Genomic DNA, 20110 nt, shown 5'->3' with positions numbered 1-20110 from the left:
TGACAGCAGACTCACTTTTTCACGAACTTCTTTATTAAAAATGCTTTCCACTGGTTTAAATATGTACAAATAATTTCTAAGTCTCAAATATTCTTATTTTAATTTTGAGAGAATTTCTAATAGTCCCCAGTTATGGTGGTTGTCAGACGGTGTGAGTGAGCATTGTTCTAGCTCTTGTAATGATTCCTGTATCATTATCTGTAGTGTGGAAATTTCGGCCTGCGAAACATTTAGCCCCCATGGATTTGTGCTGTCGAATACATTTTCCAAATATAGTGGATCTGCTGCTGGCTTGGGTGTTTTTTCGATTGTTTTTACTGTGACCATGTATTTGCTGAAATCAAATGTCCCAAAGTATTCTAAGAATTGAATGAACAGCTCCAAAACTGTGCTTTTGTTTTTTGTCTCAAATTTGAATCGATCAAAGTCGAAGATAAATTCATTGTTCTTATTAATTGTGAAATTTTCTGATTGATTTTTATTCATTTGAAGCTTCACATCTTCAAACGTTGGTATCAGCGGCTCTTTTAATTGCTGCAGAAAACTTAAGCACATGTATGACAATTGAAAATTTGTAATGCTATATCGACGTTTATTTGTCAAACCGAATTCCTTCGCCTGGAGGAGAATAAAAACAGAAAGTTATTCAATATATGAATGTCCGAGAATGAATGTGAGTCTTCTCCTGAGAGTTTATTGAAATGTAACACCGCCATACAAAAAATACTGACTGTCAGCAATTTTTGTATGGCGGTGTTACATTTCAATAAACTCTCAGGAGAAGACTCACATTCATTCTCGGACAATCATATAATGAATGGAAAAATGGAAATGAAATGAAATCATTTTTATCACTATGCGTACATTTTACTTTAAGTATGGATTTTTTTTATTGCTGTGTTAGTGATCAAACCCTATAACATATGTTTATGATAACATGAATATTTTGACTCACCCATTGTCGAACTAAAAATATAAATGGTCTTATTCGGTGGTCCATTAGTCCCATTGTGTACATGTACTCTGTGATGTGAAATCCAGCCCTTTAAAATAGAAATGTTCAATTAGCTTTGGACACATAATTGGCAAACGAATGCTAAATTTTCAACAGCTCACAAATTATCAACGGATAAATCGACGCTGCTATGGATGTATGTGTCGAAATATCGAACAATGGGTACACGGGCACCGCTGAAAGCAGACACTGATTCGCATCCAGGAACAAAATATTCAATCAATGATGCCATGCACTTTACTTGATTTCCTTGTAATTTATTTGAATCGTCTTCTGATTCAATCATCTTTCCACAAAATTCCAATGGTTTATCACTGTTCCCATCTGTGCGGTCGATATCTGTATCAAATCGAAGGGCCAGATCAATATCGCAGCCCATTTTTCCAAACCCATTGACGGACGAACCAAATGGATAGACTATTGCATTTGGAAAAGATTCGTTCATGTATTTATTTATCACAACTTGTGCCTGCAATGCGGTGAGAAACCTTAACCGCAACGACAATTCAGTGAGTCGGCTATTATCGTACAAAAGGCACACTTGTTCATCAAATGTTGCAGCATTCCGTAGAATGTGTGCAATTGGAGGAGCGATGGCATTGTCTAACAGAAGTGGTGCATTGGTCGATAACGATGAATTCAATTTCGAATTTTTTACAACTAAAACTCGATTTGGACACTGCACAGCATTCGCTTTAAAACCACTGAATTTGAATGTTTCACTGACTGCATCCAAATGTTTGTATTCGAGTAACATAATGTTTCGCTCATCTTTCAGCGTGTAGACAAATGCATTTTTTATTTCACCAAACTGCTTACAATGATTGTACACTTGACCGCAAACATCTATTGTATTTACTTCAAGAATTACGGATCGAAGTGCCTCCGATTGCCGTCTCTCTATTAAATCTCTGAAATTTTCTTCTACAGATTTACAAAATAAAACATAACATTTTTAGAAAATCGATCAAAATGTTTAATTCGTTATAAATTTGTTACACCTACTATTGGGATATGATTTTTTTAGCTTCTGGTCCGGAAGAACGGTGCTGTGCCATCTTCTAGAGGTACCACTTGCATATTGACCGAATCTTAAACAACTTTGTAACTTTAACATTGTAATTAATTAAATGTTAATACTTCGTTTCAAATAGTGTTTATTCCGTATTTCATCATTTATTGTATGGTTTGCATTTTTTGCTGTCAAAGTGAAAGCGTGTTTGAAACTGTCAAAAACTAATGACATAAACTGTCTAAATGAATGTCTTTTTATTGGCGGTCAATTTTTTACACTACTTAATAATATAAAAACTTAATTATCTTAAATTTGGAAATATTGATAGCAATCCCCATCGATTTTTGTTTGGATTTTGCGATCCGTCGACATCTATTAAATCCGCAAAAGTATTTTGGGCATTCATTTTAAATGCAAGACATTCATCGTAACTTACCTAGGGATGATTGGAAGAAAAAAAATTAAAAAATGGAAATTAATCTTTAAGTAATGGAACAGAATAGAAAATGAAATTTATCAATAGCTTACGTTTCGACCCCAATTTTGTTCCATTTCAAATGGATTGGAAATTTGCAAGGGTGAAGGTTCAATTTTTCGAATTGGTTTATGTGAAGTTAAGGAAATTAGGTGTTTTGTAAAATCAAATGTACCATAAAATTCCAAAAATTGAATAAACAATTCCTCCAAGGAGTTCGTATTTTGTGTTTTGAATTGAATTTCATTTGGATCGCGACAAAATGTGTATTTTCGATGTTCTTCTGAGAATCTAACATCTTCTTTGCGTGCCTTAGACACTAATTCATGTACGGTGGGTAAAATTGGATCGGATAATTGCTGTAAAAAACATAAAACCAAACAGCTTATTTGAAAATTTGTAAACGAGTGTGGTCTCGGTGTGCCGTTGATCTTTGTTGTCAGTTGCGCTTCTTGTGCCCATCTTCGAACCAAAAATACTAATGGTCGAACTCTAGCATCTATCTCTCCATATGTGTGAAAAAGTTCCGAAATATAAAAGCCGGTCCTGTTTGTGAATGAATAGGAAAATCATGAATTTCAATTTTTTTCAAAGAGAGTTTCAAGTACTCCAAATTCGTATGATTTGTACTCACATATTTAGCAATGATATGTCCACACTCAAATTCAAGAAATTTTGATAATAACGCACAATCGGGACGCGAGCTTTATGTATTGGTGTAACATTTGAAGCACCCGGTATGAATGATTGACACATTGCACCATAGAATTTTATATGATTTTCAATTATTCCACGCCTAATTGTATCTGTATCTGATGGGCAGCCTTTTGTATGGAACATTAGTCTTCTGCTATTGTAATCATTTGGCAATTTGAATGATTCATCATCTGAATTGTAATGCAAAATCATATCTAGGTCACATCCTAATTTGCCAAAACCGTTGACCGTTGATCCAAATGGTACTACAATATGCTTTAAAAACAAGCCCTCAAGTGCTGTTTGAATTTGTGACGCTCCCAGAAATCTTAGCCGTATCGCCAGGTCATTCAGTCGTGTGTGTTCATACAATAAACTAATTTGTTCAGATACCGAATCGGCTTCGACGAGGATTTTCATCAAATCTGTTGCACTCCTTTCGGTTCCTTCAATCGTATTAAGCACTATACGATCTTTCACATTCATCGCTTTCAGTTTACTTTTATTTGGCGTATTTCGAAACCATAGGAATTTACTTTTTACTGGCACCACACCAGAACTAAGATTTGGAAATGCACACGATTGAAATGTTTCATTCACAGAGTTTTCATTTTCATACTCGAGCAATATGAAGCTAGTATCTTTTGGTACTGTATAAAAGTAGGCATTTTTTATGTGACCAAATTGACTACAATAATTGTGAACATCATCAAACGACTTTTCTGATGCAACTTGGACCACTACCGAACGAAAAGCCTCCGATTGTCGACTGTTGACGACATCTTCCAAATTCCGTAACAAAGGTACTGTAATATATGATGATATGAATCGAATGCAACATTAGACAATCAAAATAATAACTATACCACTGCATTTGCTTGAATGATGTTTAATTCCATGGAAACAACGGCCTACTAAATTTGGTATAAGCCTTGACAAATGTATTAACATTTTTTCGAAATCTACTATGCACTTTACTTATGATTTGAGGTGTACATGCAATTGAAATTCGTTTTGAGGTTATGTCAATCGGCGAAAATGTCAAAATTGTAAGGTATAGACAGTGTTTTGTTTTGTGTTTTGACAGTTGAAATATGTGAATTGTTGTATACGACTGACAAGCACGTGTATATAAAGTAAAATTCTGTTTTAATTGGTGTAGTGAGGATTTATGTGATAAATCACGAAAAAATGACGGAAAAAACTCAAAAAGGCAATAAATCGTCGGAACCATCATCATCATCTGGTGGAAAAGATGGCATTTGGAAAGATCCACGTTTCGCAAATCTGGTCAGTGACCCTCGATTTAGAAATATTCACAAATCAACGAAAACAGTTAAAATTGATAAGCGGTTCAAGTCAATGTTTGAGGATGACAAATTCAAAGTGAAATATACCGTAGATAAATATGGGCGACGCGTGAATAAAACATCGACCGATGATTTGGAAAAATACTATGACATTGATTCGGAAGAGGATGAAGAGGAGCAACGCAAAGAAGAAGCTGAATTGTTTAAGGAAAGTGGAAATGTGAACGACGTACACGAGAGTGATGAAGAAATCACTGAGGATGTCATGACAAAATTGAAAGATATGAGTGTCGATTATGCCCGCGGTGAATTGCCATTGATGAGTGATAGTTCATCGGATGATGATGATTCTTCGGATGATGAGAACGATGAATTGGTAATGGATGATGCCTGGGGTGAGCTGGACAGCGAAACGGATGACGAGAATGCAGAAACTACACGCCGTTTTGCATTAACCAACATGGATTGGGATAGAATTCGAGCGTGTGATATTATGGTGCTGTTCAATTCATTTTTACCACCAGGCGGGTCCGTTCTCAGCATTCGAATCTATCAATCGGAATACGGTGAACAACGAATGGCCGAAGAAGAACTTAAAGGACCACAAGAATTGATCGAAAAAACTAAGTTGAATAGCGAAGATGAATTTGATTCAGACGATTCGCATGCGGCCGATGATAATGAAGAGGGTGATGATTATCAAATGGAAAAGCTACGTCAATACCAAATCAACAGGCTGAAATATTACTATGCAGTTGTTGAATGTGACCGTGTTGAAACAGTCGAAAAATTATGGCATGAATGTAAAGGTCTGGAGTATGAAAGTTCGGCTACAAAGCTTAAAATGAAGGTAATTCCGGATGATATGACATTTGATGATCGACCATTGAAGGATGAATGTACAGAAATGCCAGATTTGGCCAAATACACACCTAGATTGTTCACTACAACAGCTTTGCAACAAGCGAAGGTATTTTAATATTTATATTTCTTTCACTTATTCTTTTTATTTCGAATTCTAAGAATTAATTGCGAACTATTTTTCAGGTTGAACTAACTTGGGATGAAAATGATATGGAACGTGCTGAACTCAATGAAAAATTGAATACAGGAAAATTGAATGAAATTCACGATGCTGAACTGAGAAAGTTTGTAGCATACAGCAGCGAAGAAGAAGAAGAAGAAGAAAAAGCAGTAGATGTAGGAGAGGTGGAGAAAGACGGAAGCGATTCAGATAATGATGACGATTTACCAATCAACAAATCGAATAAAAAAGAAGATGTTATATCGAAATATAAAAATTTGCTGAATGAAATCAATCAAAAAGAGCAGGAAAAGAAGAAAAACAAAATCGAAATGGAATTTTCTTGGGGAATCGATACAACATCCAAGACCGGTAAAACTGAGAAAAAATCCAACAACGCTGAATCGTTAACTCCATTTGAAAAGCTTATTGAGAAAAAGCGTGAGAAGAAACGAGAACGCAAACAGAAAATACGTCAATTGAAGAAAGAGCAAAATCAGATAGAAAATGAGTCGGGTGACAGTGGAAGTGAAGACGATTTACCGGATGGAATCGATATGAATGATCCATATTTCGCTGAAGAATTTGCCAATGGTGAATTTGCACCCGCCAAATCTAGCAAATCCAAATCCAAAAAGAAATTGTCTAAGAAGAACGAGGATGAAAGTGAAAATGAAGCACAAAAAGAATTGGAGCTGTTGCTGGATGACGATGATCACAAAGCACATTTTAGTTTGAAGAAAATTCAGGAACGTGAAAATGAAAGCAAAACATCGAAAAAACGTCGCAAGAATCTGAAGCACAAGAAAAATGAAGAAGACGAGAAAATGGTTGAAGATGATTTTAAAATGGATGTTACGGACAACCGTTTTTCGGCTATTTATTCATCTCATTTGTTCAATATCGATCCAACCGATTCACATTATCGCAAAACAAAGGGAATGGACACTCTCATTCAAGAAAAACTTAAACGTAAATCCGACAAAAATGATGACGCTTCAAATGCTGAACCAACTGAGAAAAAACGTCGTGATTTATCCAATAGCCTTTTGATAAAAAGCATTAAAAGAAAAGTCCAAAAACAAGTATAAATATTTTTTTGTAATAGTTTTACATAATTTATAGCATACTGTTTATGGAAATAAAATATTTTGTTGTTTTAAATAATAATAATAATAAAAAGAAAAATATTTGAAATGAAATATAAACATAAATATTTTCTCCACATTTTTAGTTAAAAGCGATTCAATGAGTTTGTAACAAATGCAATTATGCAGCTTTATTTTATTTTGTTTGCTTATACACGTGAGAAACGGAAAATTTCAGCTATTGTAATACATTCATTTGTTAGTTAAAATATTCAATAATAATAATATGTTTGTATGAGTGCATTGAGAATATGAATTATGTTTCAAACTAGTTTGGAATGATTCAGTGCCTGCATTCAGAATTGTTTTTTTACATTTTCACATTCATTGCTATCATTCATTTGTGTTATGATTTTTTTTTAATTAATCAGATTAAGAGACGAGTTTGGTGAAAACATTGTTATTGTTCTATTTATGATATCAGGTCTCTTTAACCTTAACCTATTCAAAATGATATTTATTATTGGTAGTAGGAGATTTTGAATTGCGTGCTTATTATCTGTTGCTTCAAACATGGTTCTAGACACCACAATAAATGAATCTATGTTAAGTGTAAACGTTTGGGTGTTATTAAAAGTAAAAAACTTGACCATTTACGAAATGAAAACCGTATTGATCTTCTGAATCGGCATCCGAATAGTGATCAAAAAAGTCGTCATCAGAATATTCATTCGACCAATCGCTTAACCACGACTCATCATCGCTGTAAGTATAATCATCATCTGTTGGATCTTCGATTGTTTCGTCGATGTAAAGGATTTCGCGGTTTTCATTCACAATTTTTTCGGGAATATTGACCTTACCTAAAGGGATGGAACCACAAAATAATAGAATGAGTTGAGATAAAAGTGACCATTGACAATAAGATCGCAAGCACTTCTTACCTCCACTGCCTGTAATCTTGATCAAGAGATTGACCTTATTTCGCCGACTTTGAATGATTTTAATCATTGCTTTGTAGTCATCAACGTCAATTGTTATGCCATCGACAAATTCCAGACTTAAAAGTGACAGTGATTTTGCATGTGGCAGCATCTTTTTCAGACCAATGGTTGTAATTTGGTCGGTTACTGGTTCGCTTAAGTGAAATTCTTCGAGATTGGTCAATTCTTTTGCCAGTAAAAACAAATTGTCATCGGTCAGTTCGCCAACCATTTCAATGAATTCCAAAACTTTGATTTGCTTTATTTTGCAAATGCATTCTATGGCTTCGTTGTCGATATCGCCATTAACCAATTTCAAATGTTCGATTGGCACCTTGCTGACAGCAAGAGTTTTCACCAATGACGTAATCGACTCCATATTGAAGTCGACCTTCAATACTTTCAGTGCACGCAATTGACCGAGAGTTTGAATACTTTCAGACCAATTATCGTCATCCAAATCATCCAGTTCAAGTTCCAATAAGTTCGGTAGATTTTGTCCAATTAATTTTATTGACTCCTTTGTGTCAATTGCACCTAGAAAAAGTTATTTCATTATCTTTATTTTCTTCATTATCTTTTTTTAAATAACTATTCAATTTGTACTATTAAAATTAATTATACCATTAAAAGTAATCTTCAATTTCTTCAATGTGGAATTCTGTTTTATGAAGTTTCGCAATGAAGATTGTTCAAAATTATAATTGCGATTGAATGACACCTCTTCAAGCTTTGGAAATTTTTGTTCGATGAACGTTCCTTCGCCAAAGTCACAGTCCTCGAATTGCAACACCTTTAATTCCGTGCTTGTGGTCAGTACGCTATTAAAGCCATGATTGCATTCGCATTGGATTAATTGCAATTTTTCCAACTGTGAAAAAAGTGACCGAATTTTTTTGAGATTTCCTTTCAGTGCAAAACCCGATATCTCCAAGTCTTTTAATTTTGAGCAATAGTTGCTGACCATACGTAAAAATGATTGAGCCGATTCGATAACCATTGAATCAATTCGCAACGATCGAATCGCTTGGCCAAAATTTTTCAAAATATTTTCGGCCTCATGATTCTTGATGCGATTATATGGGATTGGCGAAAAATTCATGGTCAGATTCAAATCTTTGTATTTTTTTCCGAATGCCTCTTTGGCCTGTTGATTGAAACGAACACAAACACGAGCTGTACTTGACAAATCCATCAAATTGAAATATCGAAATATCTCGCGCAAACAATCATCGTTGAGTGAATTGAGAATATGAGATGTAGAATTTTGATCGGGTGCCACTAATAATGGATTCGAGGGCACTTGCAAAAAATCCGGTTGATGCCAAAGATCTCCAGCCTTAACTTTCACCTTACGATTTGCAATGTAATGCCAATTTTGTGCAAGAACAGCACTTGCGCATTCAGCCATTTTGAATTGTACAAAGCCGTATTTAAAGTCGTCTTTAGAATGGAATCGAACATTTTCTACTTCTCCAAATTGCTCGAAATAGGGTTTGATGCGACGAGTAATCTGAAATTGCATTATATTTTCAATACCGATGTTTAAAAAAACTGTTTTTTTTTTGTGAAAAAAGTAAAAAATGACTGACTTACTTGAGATTCAATCGGTGAAACATACAACGTTCGAATCGCAACTTTGTTGTTGTTTGACATATTGAACAATTTGAATGATACCTATTATAAATTGTACAACAAAATAAAATATTTTTCATCAAACTAAATAGATAGTTACACTTTAACAGTACAAAAAATTGTGTAAACACATAGACAGTGACTAAAATGTCTTTTGTATAAACACACGATGCGAATGTTTTTTTTAATATCCTATATTGAAGCGCAATTTTCAGTTGACGACGTTGGTAAATTCACAAGCCGCTATGATTAGTGTGTTCTCGATGGACAGATCAACGTCGGTTTGTCGCCAAACGGTATCGTTACTGGTATATGTAAATGTTCTCACTGACTAGTATCGTTTGCTGTATGTAGTTGTGACTCGTATTTGATCTGTATCGGTGAAATAAGATTGTTGCTGTACATCATTATTATTTACAAATACAATCCTCTGCTATATTGAACAAAAAATGCTTCGCATCATCAAAACGAGCATGCTTTGTTTTTGATGAATTCCGATAGGGAAAAACGTTGTTTATATTTACACAATCAAATTTGGAGCAAAACAATGAATCATGATCGATAATATTTTTTGAACCTTTGATTGTGACAATATATTTAAAAATCACTTTGTATACTCTCAATAAATACAACATTCTGAAAAAAAAATTCCATTAATTATAAAGCATATTCAGAAAGAGTACAAAAAGTCGTTGAAAGTGAGAAGGGAGAAAGGAGAAAAAAAATCTGCTCAATTACGCATAATTGTTTTACATTACTATACGTAATGTTTTTCTTTATTAAATTTACTTTGATTTCAAGAAATTCAAGAACTTAAAAAAAGTTCATATAACAATATGGTTATGATGTTGCTTTGCAATCTCCTGAATTTTTCAATGCACAGCTGATAAAAAAGGTCTTATCAGTTTTGTTTCCAGTTTTTACATAAAACATCTCATTAATCGTTTTGGTTCGTAATCAGATTGTTCCGTGTCCAAAAAAAAAAATAGTGCAGATAATCATAACGAAACTAGATTATAACGTGTTCCCAGTTCCATATACATAATGTTTTATATGCTGATTATATTTTGATATTATTTCAGTTTATTGACAGCTCTTGAAGCATACAGTCAATTTTATGGCTGCTTAAGTTTTCTTTCCATAAAAAAGACAAATATACTAAATCGAAAATGAAAATAAGCGATTTCAACTGGATTTCGATTTTATTCATTCATTTGTTCCTACGGACCATTGACATTAGTACAATGGCTTATAGGCATTCGAGCAACATCCCAAAAGATGTATTTCCACTGAGTTTAATTCACCTAAACGATTTCCATTCGAGGTTTTATATATTAATTTCGATTTTTTTCAACATATTTAAAGTTTTCAAACCATTGTAGATTTGAAGAAACAAACAAATATGGACTGGATTGCAAAAGAGAGGAAAGAGAAGACTGTATCGGCGGATATGCGCGTGTTGTTGCAGTGGTCAAGGAATTACAGCGAACGGGTTCAAATACCATTTACCTTAATGCCGGAGACAACTTTGCTGGAACCATCTGGTACACATTCGGCCGATGGAACGTAACAAGTCATTTTCTTAATTTGTTAAGAGCCGATGTTATGGTAAGCTTGAGCCAATTTCCATTAAATTATTGCATTGAATAACAGATTTTTTTAGACATTGGGTAATCATGAATTTGACCAAGGTCCCAAAGAATTGGCTTCATTCCTGGACACGATTCAAACTCCAATTGTGCTGGCAAATATTGATCTAAATGATGAAGTACAGCTGAAAGGAAAATTCAAAAATTCAATAATACTAAATCGAGGGAATCGAAGAATTGGAATAATCGGACTAATTTCAAGCAACACAAATGTAAGAAAGTTGTTACAAATTTTAATAATGGTATTTAATTAAATTGGAAATAATTTCTTCCACAGTTAGAATCGAATACGGGGAACATTATATTTCTAGATGCTGTTGAAACAGTACGTCGTGAAGCTAATAAGTTGGAGGCCGAAGGAGTCAACATAATTGTTGTATTATCGCATTGTGGCATTGATGTTGATTTTCAGATAGCCCGAGAAGCAGGCTCAAATGTAGATGTAATTGTTGGCGCACATTCCCATACTTTCATGTACAATGGCGATCCGCCAGGAGTTGATTCTCAAAAATACAATTATCCAGTTGTGGTTGAACAGAATAACGGTCACAGAGTTTTGATTGTTCAAGCCGCATCCTTTGCTAAATATGTTGGAAATCTCACGGTGTATTTCAATGAATTGGGTGAAGCAACACGATGGGAGGGACAGCCTGTATATCTTGGGCCAAACGTTCAACAAGGTATTCTTTTTTTGATTTTCTATGATGATTTTGATCAATTTATTTGTGATAATCATTTCAGATGAACAGATTCTAAATGAATTGATACCATGGAGAGAAAAATATCAAAATAAAAAAGAAGAGCCAATCGCAGAAACATCCATTGTATTGAACTATACGAGTTGTTGGTATGACGAATGTCTTATGGGAGATTTTCTCACAGACGCTTATTTGCATTCGTATCGTAAAACAACAAATGATAGTGGTACAGCAGTGGCTTTTGCACAGGGAGGTGGCATCCGTGCAACTATACAAAAGGGATGTAGGTAATTGGTTATATATTAATTAATCCAAGATCTAATTTGGACCCCACTAATAATATATTTTTAGCAATAACATTCGGAGATTTGATTATGGTTCAACCATTTAACAACAGAGTGGACTCATTCGATTTATTGGGTCAGTATCAAAATATAATCACTTAAAAATTAGTATTGCTAGATATTATTTGGATTTTATGATTCTCACCCAGGCCAGTATATTTGGGACGCAATCGAATATAGTTCCACGAATATTCACGATAAAAACACAAATGAAAAGCATATGCTGCAAATATCGGGTAAACTTTTTTGAAAAATTGTATGGAATTTTAAAATGACAAAAGTGTGTAACATTTAATTTTTAATTCAGGTATGAAGATTGTGCTAAATGCTACAGAATTGAGAGGACATCGAGTTGTTTCAATAAATATATTTAATGAATTGTTCCAATATGAACCGATAGATGTTAATCGATCATATCGAGTCGTTGCCACCGACTTTTTAGCTGCCGGTGGTAACGGATACTCAATGTTTGCAGAGCATAGGCAAAACTATATGTGAGTAAAAATATTCATCAGTTTATATTTTAAAAAAGAAAACTATATCAGTTTTAATTTTTAGTCCTGGAGAAGCAGACATTGATGCGCTTACGAATTACATGAAATTTATTCAAAAGGTAGAAACGGTGCTACAATTCCTGATCCATTCCTTCGATTCTGTTCCATTACTTATTGATTAATTCCTATTATTTCCATTTTTCTTTACTGATGAACCCTAGGTAGAAAAGGTGGACGTTGGACGAATAGTTGTTTTAATCTGAGCCCATGAATTCAATGCACTTATGGAATAATCAATGTAAACGAATATTATGTAAATTGCAGAGCAAATAAACACTTTTAAAATACATTTTTATTTAAATCAGTATAAATAATGGAAAATTTCACAAAACAACATATTTGTTACATAATAATATTATCTGCGTTATTCTTTGCTCTCATGGACCTGACTGAGTGTTTTTTATTGTTTTATTGTTGTAATTTATTCCGATCTTTTTATATATTTTCAATACAATCGCAAGCGAATATTATATTTATTTTCAATACATATTTTACTTGTTGGGCACTTTTTTTAGAGTTTAACATTCATTTCTTCTTCGGCAATTTCATAAAAAACAATGGCATAAAAATAAGATTCACTGATTAAGTGACATTAAACACAAGCAAAGAAAATTATTTAACGGCAATATCAAATAATATCAAAAGTAATTCTGAAAATATGCATAAAAGTCAAGGGTTACATTCTATTTGAATTTTGACGTACACATACACAATTTTACAATGCTAGTCAATTTGCACAAGTTATGTTTTACAATACACCGGCTATTGCGCCGCATAATAAGGATAATTCGTGTTGGTGTGTGTTGTTTTTTTTTCGTACTAGTCAAACTGTCACCAGATTTGTGGTGCGTGTGTTAAGAGACAGAATTTAATGTAGAACTGTTGCATCGCGCTGTAGTTTGATTGTCAAAAAACACGCTTCTAACTGATTTATGTATTTTATTCGAAGCAATTTTCAGGTAAGAAAATCAAAAATTATTTAGTTATTTATAGTTTTTTAGTAATTTATTCAGTTTTTTAAGATTTCGCTCGTTCAACAAATTAAATACTTTAAACTCAACTCATTCTAAGATTCGCACATCAATTTAATGCGATAAAACCGTTAAAAAAAATTATTAGTTTTTGGCAATGAATTTCACAATTAAAGGAAATTCTGTACTTCAACAATCTAATTGTTTTGAGTATTTCTTCATTCAAAAAGAATAGACATTAAATAATTTAAATAATTGAACATTTCATTGCCTTTAAATACTGTGTATGTGTTGGAATTAGTGAATTTTAATTATTTTTTTTCTATTTCTCGGTGTGCTCATCATCAACATTTTCTCGTACTAGACAAACTGTCACCAGATTTGTGGTACGTGTGTTGAGAGACAGAATTTAATGTAGAACTGTTGCATCGTGCCGTATTCTGGTGGTCAAAATCACGATTCCGAGTGATTTTGTTATTTTATTTGAAGCAATTTTCAGGTAAGAAAATCATTAAATCAGTAACTTATTAGCAATTTATTCGGTTTTTTAAGATTTCGCTACTTTGAACTCAACTCAAATGAGATAAAACCGTTAAGAAAAATTATTAGTTTTTGGCAATGAATTTCACAATATAAGGAAATTTTGTACTTCAAAAATCTAATTGTTTTGAGTATTTCTTCATTCAAAAAGAATAGACATTAAATAATTTAAATAAATGAGCATTTCATTGCATTTAAATACTGTGTATGTGTTGGAATTATTGAATTTTAATTAATTTTTTTTATTTCTCGTTGTGCTCATCATGATCAACAGCATTTGAAACAAACAATGCTTTCTGTGTTTCATCCAGTGAAAAAGCTTTTGAAGCGTGCACCGGTTTGCGTTGACAATACCTTATTTCGGTTGCACTACAATTACACATTTATTATTTTGACCATATTTTCGCTGCTTTCGACATCCTACCAATATTTTGGCCGGCCAATTCAGTGTATTGTTGACAATCCATCTCTTGCTGGTGTAATCGAAACTTACTGTTGGATATCAACCACCTTTACAATTCCGAGCCGAATGACTGGAGTGGTTGGTCGTGACTTAATTCAGCCAGGTGTAATGGGTCACATCGAAGGCGAAGACGCAGTGAAACACCATAAATATTACCAGTGGGTGCCATTTGCGCTATGTTTTCAAGCAATGCTATTTTATATTCCACGTCATCTGTGGAAAACGTGGGAAGGTGGTCGCATTAAAATGCTTGCAACCGATTTGATCATGCCAACTGAAGAGAAAGATAAACGAATGAAAATGCTCATCACCTACTTCCAAGACAATTTGCTACGAAATAATTTCTATGCGCTTAAATTTTACATTTGTGAACTTCTCAATTTTGTGAATGTCATCGCGCAAATATATTTTATGGAGTACTTTTTGGATGGCCAATTTTCAACGTACGGTATAGATGTGTTACAATTCATGGAAATGGAATCAGAAATTCGAGACGATCCCCTGTCACGAGTCTTCCCAAAGATGACTAAATGTACATTTCACCAATATGGACCATCCGGAAGCGTTCAAAAATTTGACAGCATGTGTGTATTGCCGCTCAACGTTATCAACGAGAAAATCTTCATATTTCTATGGTTTTGGTTTCTAATGTTATTCATTTTAAATGTGCTCTGGTTATTGTATCGAACATTGGTGGTGTTTTACCCAACACTTCGACTTTATTTGTTGCGTTGTCGAGCAAGAACTTCATCATCCCAAGATATTGGCTACATTTGCAAAAAGTGTCTCATCGGAGACTGGTTTTTACTCTATCAATTGAGTAAGAACATTGATCCATTGATTTTTAAAGAGTTTATAATAGAGTTGGCTAATCATTTAAGCGGCAAGCATAACGTTTGATACTAATATTAAAATTAGTAATAAAAGAAAATTAAAATACAAACATGTCGGTTAAATTAAAGTACAAACAAATGACAATTGAATAAAGAACTGAAAAAAATTGGCCTGACAACTTTCATTTCTTTACAATAAACGTTCTTTTTAGATTCTTCGCGATTTAAATATGGCCGGTAAAAGGTATGTCATTGTCATCATGAATCAAAAGGATATAACTGCAATAATAATAATCAAATATGAATATTATCAAAGTCTGAATTTCTGCTGAATTGTCTCTTTTGAGTTTAAAATTGTTAAAATCGATAAGCAATTTTGACTGCCATTAAATCACTAACTCTTTGTATTAGAATTATGTATCATGCCATGATCACATTTTTAATTCATTTTTTTATTATATTAATAAAGGGAAAAAAATACCGATGCTCGATAGAGATGGTAAATCAATAAAATGCGTCAAACAATTTGTCTCAAGGTAAACAAACCAATAAAAATAATCGAACGAAAGCACTGATAAATAAAAGAGTCACTCAAAAATAGCTTAGTGACTGTTTGCATGAAATGCGTGTGATTCATGAAAGTTGAAACTAAATAAGTATGAGAATATTATATCAACACTAAAATCTATGAAATGAGCTCAATTTGTTTTATTTTTTTGACAAATAATATTTCCTAGTGTTAATAGAATAGAGCCGATTGATTACATTTGCATTTTGATATCTTATCATTTGCACAGATAAAATACGTAACATATTTCATTGGTGATCGTCAATTTGAAAAAAACTGTTCAAACCAGTTCAATATAAAACTTCGCCAATGATACTTTAACGATTTGTTGACACAATAGAAATAATATATAAGATATTTGTATTATGGCTGAACTTTCGGGCTTCCGAAGGTTTTTTATTATATTTAACACAATTATGTGCTCAATATAGAAATATCCTTTGCACTATTTTAGATTTTCCCATCCTGCACCACGAAGAGGTTCGTTGTTCGCAAATGTTCAACGTGGTTCAGACTTGCAAAGAGGATCAGTGGTAAGCATCGCCACAACCGTTCAAACAACAGGCCATAGTTGGATGTATATTTTGCGAGCAATGCGAAAACAATTTTATTCACTTTTACCTGGTTTGTACAAAACAAAATACGATAAATATTTATGTGTTGACTTCATTTAATGACACTATTTGTATACTATTTTAGGTTTTAGTATTTGTACTTGTGCCATAATCTTAAACAGTAACTTCTATTACGTTGATTTATTCAACAAATTGAGTGATATTTATGATGGAAACAATCACTATGATATAACTGATTGTGTGACGATAGCGTTGTACTTTTTAGGTGCTTGCGTTGGTAGTATTTTAGTAGGATTTTATCAATACACATGGCCGGCACGCAAGACAAATGTGAGACATTTATTTCGAATACATTTTCGATGACTAATTGAAGCCTTATCTCTCATTTTCTGTTAAAACTAGTATGTTATCGGCGTTGTTTTGTTAATATCGTGTGCATTTATGTTCTGGAAACATATCGTATCATTCGCTGTTTCGCGGCTATTGGCTGGAGTATCTTATGGATTTATTTACATTCCGTTGATTACACAAATAGCGGACAATTCAATGAAAACCGTTCGTGGATACATGGCCACTTTATTTGCCCAATCAAATTTGTTGGGACTTATAGTCGGGGTCGCGTTTAGCGACCATTCGTGGAAAGAATTGACATACATGCGAATAATATTTTGCGTTGTATTGATTGCTTTTCCCATTGCAACAATAATAATGACACGATTTTTAACATTCGAACCAGTAACACGTCTACTTAAATTACAATTGGAAACTGAAGCCCGAAATGTGCTTGACAAATCACGCAGCGGAAAGATCGAAAGCACAGTTATTCAATATGAAATCGATGAGAGAAAACTAATGCTCTTAGAAGACTACAATGAGGACGAAGAGCAGAGTTGTGGCTTTCAAAAAGTGTTAAACAATGGCAATGGCATGACATTACTTTGGATTATCTTGCTTCGTTTATTGCATGTGTTGACAGCTAATATGTATTTATTCATCTTATCAGCGATTTCAATATCTACGGACCTAAATTACGTTATGCACATTGTGCTAATGTTTGTACGTCTCCTAATTTTAACAATTCCACATTATTCTATCGATAAACTAGGTAGAAAAAGTCTTTTACTGACATCAGGACTTGGAAGCGGTATATTATTGATACCATTTGGTGTACAGGCAATGGACTGGATTCAAATTCGCGGAGATTTATTTACGATCATTATATTTGGTATACACATTTTTGCTGCACTTGGAATTGAACCAGTTCAACCAATTTATGCAGCTGAAGCGTTTCCATTATCGCAACGAAACGGATCGCTTACGATTGTTACGTGTTTTGAGTATATTACACAAGGAACCATTGCAATTCTATTGCTACGCGGTGAAAAACTTTCCCTACAAATTTTACTTTTGGCAACGCCATTCATTGTCCTACTTTTGACAATAATCTTATTTGCCAAACTACCGGAGACAAAGTCATTGCCACTTCGCCGATGCCGTGATCTATTTAACAAGAATATAGAGAAGAAAACTCTACCGCCTCGTGTTTCACGAATCCACACGCTCGGCAGCACTTATATGTGAACTGTGATTTTGTAAAATGTATTTCATGGTTTTCTTTATTAAATTAATTAATTTTCACATGTTTATACAATAAAAAATTTCAGTTCTAATATTCTAATAACATTTATTGCTATAATTATTGCTTTACAGCAAAATTGAAATTATTCGTATCAACCATTTGATTTGCATTCGATATTAGATTATTTGGTTGTTGTGGCTGTTGCCAGTTTGACTGTGGCTTCTCATCAACGATGATTGGATTTAAATTTGAATTGTGCAATTGTTGGTATGTTTGCGGCGATACTTTGCTTATGAAAAAATCAGTTATAAGCTGGATGAGAGAGTTCAAATAGCCTACTGATACTATGATGCCAGCAATCACTGAACTTAAACGTATTAAAAAGTGCATAAAATTTTCATGATCTTGTCTCACAATCACTTTCAAGGCAGATACATCGTATTTGAAATAAAGACCCGGCATCCCATGTGCACCTTTGGAATGATCTAAAATAATAAAATGACATTAATTCAAGATGTAATTCAAGATTCGTGGCCATTCAAGTGGAAATCGGCAAAAAGTTGAACTTACTTATGGGTCGAATATTCTCCTTAACAGAGTATTGATACGTTTTTACATGTGACATAAACGAATAAATGTCTGTTGGCACGACCTCAATAAAATATTGTGCTTGTGTTGAACCTTTAATTAACTTAAAATGATGAATAAATACGTAAAAAATACTCTAGATTACTCACTATCTGTCAAAATCTTTTCATCGCCTTCCAACGGATGAACAATGCCCGATGTGGAATCACCAAAACTAAATCTATTGATGCGATGTGAAAAGTTCAAGGGGACTTCATCAAAGAAATTTTGTATATGAATGTGACCACTGGCGAAATGGATTGACTTTCCGCCGGTAATATGAAAGTTTCCAGCTACTTTGTTCAATGTGAGCGAACCGTGAACTCGACATGCATCAAACGGTTTATTGGGTTTGATTGTGCGTTCTGGTAAATTGTACGCAGTTTTGTGACTGCCTTTGTGTAACATGTCTTTGAAAATTAAACTCTGCAGATAAAAGAAATTAGTTATTTCAAATCGTTATGCCGACACAAGTGTATCCAAAAAATTATTATCAAATTACATTCAACGAATGGTATTCTTCACGTAAATAGGCATTTAAATGCTGTGTGTAATCAAAGTAAGTTCTTTGCTCCAGGTCAAGTTCCCACCATGTATCTTGCTCCTCCAAAAGTCCGAAAGAAAACACATTTTGATTGGTCGAATCCAAAATGTCAGCACCAATATCTACAAAAATATATCATATCCATTGAAATGTTTATACACATTTTACCAACCGATAATTATTTTGGTGACGTATTGTGAAACTAACTTGAACATGGCGTAGCAACGGTGATGTCGATGTGTATTTTCAGTTTTGTATCCATATCAGTGTCAGGCTTGAATCTAAACACCAACTTACTATCCATATAGTACATTGTCTCATTGAATATGAGATAAATAATTAGAGCTCGCGATATGATGGAAACTAAATTATAAAGAAATAATTTATATTGATCGCTAAATGTGTTTTGAATGTTATGATTGTGTATTTGTTTTGCTTACGTGTTCCTCCAATCCTCGAACTCTGCTGACATTCAACGGACACTTTTGGAAATGCATCTAGTTGCCGCACAACTTTCAGTGGATCTTTTGAGAATCGTTGACGCAGAGTCATTTTTTATGTGAATTGTAATTCATAAAAATCACATAAATCAACTGAATTTGCTGTAGTGTTATCAGCACCAAACTACACTTGTATCGTTCCAATGTCATTGGCATATAAACGTCAAAATAATGGGGTGAGTTTGAGTTGTGGTGAATTTACGAAATGGAGTCGTTCAATGTGTTGAAGTTTTTGAATGTCAAAGAAAATAAAAAATTAATATATTTTATTTTTATAATTACTTTACATGCACTTATTTTCTTTAATAAAATATATATCTTCAAGGTTCGAAAATAAAATTCTGGAAAAACTACAAACGAATCGCTAACTAAATGGTTTTGGTCTTTAAATGTCTACCGTTAAAAAGTCGCATTAAACTAACTC

The 20110-nt window shown here is 33.5% G+C and overlaps 8 protein-coding genes across 9 annotated transcripts; 4 read left to right on the top strand and 4 right to left on the bottom strand.

Annotated features, from left to right (window-relative positions):
- Positions 1 to 11: 11 nt before the first annotated feature.
- Positions 12 to 2223, bottom strand: LOC116349864 (poly(A) RNA polymerase, mitochondrial-like). The gene is made up of 4 exons (XM_031781481.1): positions 2021 to 2223; positions 1117 to 1939; positions 956 to 1043; positions 12 to 618 (listed from the first exon to the last, which is right to left on the bottom strand). Exons 1-4 carry the CDS (start codon positions 2130 to 2132, stop codon positions 94 to 96), a joined length of 1548 nt encoding a protein of 515 aa, XP_031637341.1. The 5' UTR covers positions 2133 to 2223; the 3' UTR covers positions 12 to 93.
- Positions 2224 to 2260: 37 nt separating this feature from the next.
- LOC116349863 (poly(A) RNA polymerase, mitochondrial-like) lies at positions 2261 to 4217 on the bottom strand. The gene is made up of 4 exons (XM_031781480.1): positions 4068 to 4217; positions 3140 to 4007; positions 2559 to 3051; positions 2261 to 2466 (listed from the first exon to the last, which is right to left on the bottom strand). The coding sequence occupies exons 1-4, from the start codon at positions 4150 to 4152 to the stop codon at positions 2332 to 2334; spliced, it is 1581 nt and encodes a 526-aa protein (XP_031637340.1). The 5' UTR covers positions 4153 to 4217; the 3' UTR covers positions 2261 to 2331.
- An 85-nt stretch (positions 4218 to 4302) lies between these two features.
- Positions 4303 to 6626, top strand: LOC116349849 (ESF1 homolog). Its single transcript, XM_031781450.1, has 2 exons — positions 4303 to 5481; positions 5559 to 6626. Exons 1-2 carry the CDS (start codon positions 4393 to 4395, stop codon positions 6624 to 6626), a joined length of 2157 nt encoding a protein of 718 aa, XP_031637310.1. The 5' UTR covers positions 4303 to 4392.
- Positions 6627 to 6784: 158 nt separating this feature from the next.
- LOC116349903 lies at positions 6785 to 9494 on the bottom strand. Of its 2 annotated transcripts, XM_031781548.1 has the most exons (5): positions 9342 to 9494; positions 9203 to 9283; positions 8231 to 9119; positions 7568 to 8143; positions 6785 to 7486 (listed from the first exon to the last, which is right to left on the bottom strand). In XM_031781548.1, the coding sequence occupies exons 2-5, from the start codon at positions 9260 to 9262 to the stop codon at positions 7254 to 7256; spliced, it is 1758 nt and encodes a 585-aa protein (XP_031637408.1). In that variant the 5' UTR covers positions 9263 to 9283; positions 9342 to 9494; the 3' UTR covers positions 6785 to 7253. The 2 variants fall into 2 exon arrangements, with proteins under 2 accessions (XP_031637408.1, XP_031637407.1); XM_031781547.1 differs by having other exon boundaries at positions 9203 to 9493.
- Positions 9495 to 10310: 816 nt separating this feature from the next.
- On the top strand, positions 10311 to 12773 carry LOC116349918 (apyrase-like). Its single transcript, XM_031781575.1, has 10 exons — positions 10311 to 10565; positions 10624 to 10849; positions 10905 to 11102; positions 11168 to 11570; positions 11632 to 11871; positions 11940 to 12008; positions 12082 to 12168; positions 12240 to 12426; positions 12491 to 12545; positions 12648 to 12773. Exons 1-10 carry the CDS (start codon positions 10411 to 10413, stop codon positions 12687 to 12689), a joined length of 1662 nt encoding a protein of 553 aa, XP_031637435.1. The 5' UTR covers positions 10311 to 10410; the 3' UTR covers positions 12690 to 12773.
- Positions 12774 to 13326: 553 nt separating this feature from the next.
- On the top strand, positions 13327 to 15457 carry LOC116349905 (innexin inx2-like). Its single transcript, XM_031781550.1, has 3 exons — positions 13327 to 13445; positions 13822 to 13956; positions 14272 to 15457. The coding sequence occupies exon 3, from the start codon at positions 14287 to 14289 to the stop codon at positions 15358 to 15360; it is 1074 nt and encodes a 357-aa protein (XP_031637410.1). The 5' UTR covers positions 13327 to 13445; positions 13822 to 13956; positions 14272 to 14286; the 3' UTR covers positions 15361 to 15457.
- A 703-nt stretch (positions 15458 to 16160) lies between these two features.
- LOC116349878 lies at positions 16161 to 18103 on the top strand. Its single transcript, XM_031781506.1, has 4 exons — positions 16161 to 16252; positions 16316 to 16485; positions 16561 to 16766; positions 16839 to 18103. Exons 1-4 carry the CDS (start codon positions 16227 to 16229, stop codon positions 18015 to 18017), a joined length of 1581 nt encoding a protein of 526 aa, XP_031637366.1. The 5' UTR covers positions 16161 to 16226; the 3' UTR covers positions 18018 to 18103.
- On the bottom strand, positions 18104 to 19825 carry LOC116349879 (endoplasmic reticulum-Golgi intermediate compartment protein 2). Its single transcript, XM_031781507.1, has 6 exons — positions 19627 to 19825; positions 19394 to 19549; positions 19145 to 19308; positions 18753 to 19068; positions 18586 to 18696; positions 18104 to 18500 (listed from the first exon to the last, which is right to left on the bottom strand). Exons 1-6 carry the CDS (start codon positions 19736 to 19738, stop codon positions 18133 to 18135), a joined length of 1227 nt encoding a protein of 408 aa, XP_031637367.1. The 5' UTR covers positions 19739 to 19825; the 3' UTR covers positions 18104 to 18132.
- Between the last annotated feature and the right edge of the window lie 285 nt (positions 19826 to 20110).

Source organism: Contarinia nasturtii, unplaced genomic scaffold (assembly GCF_009176525.2).
Source record: "Contarinia nasturtii isolate CC-2019 unplaced genomic scaffold, AAFC_CNas_1.1 Cnas_scaffold_3175, whole genome shotgun sequence".
Taxonomy (NCBI): domain Eukaryota; kingdom Metazoa; phylum Arthropoda; class Insecta; order Diptera; family Cecidomyiidae; genus Contarinia; species Contarinia nasturtii.
Note: the sequence above shows the minus strand (reverse complement) of the source record. Positions and strands in the feature narration are given on the sequence as shown.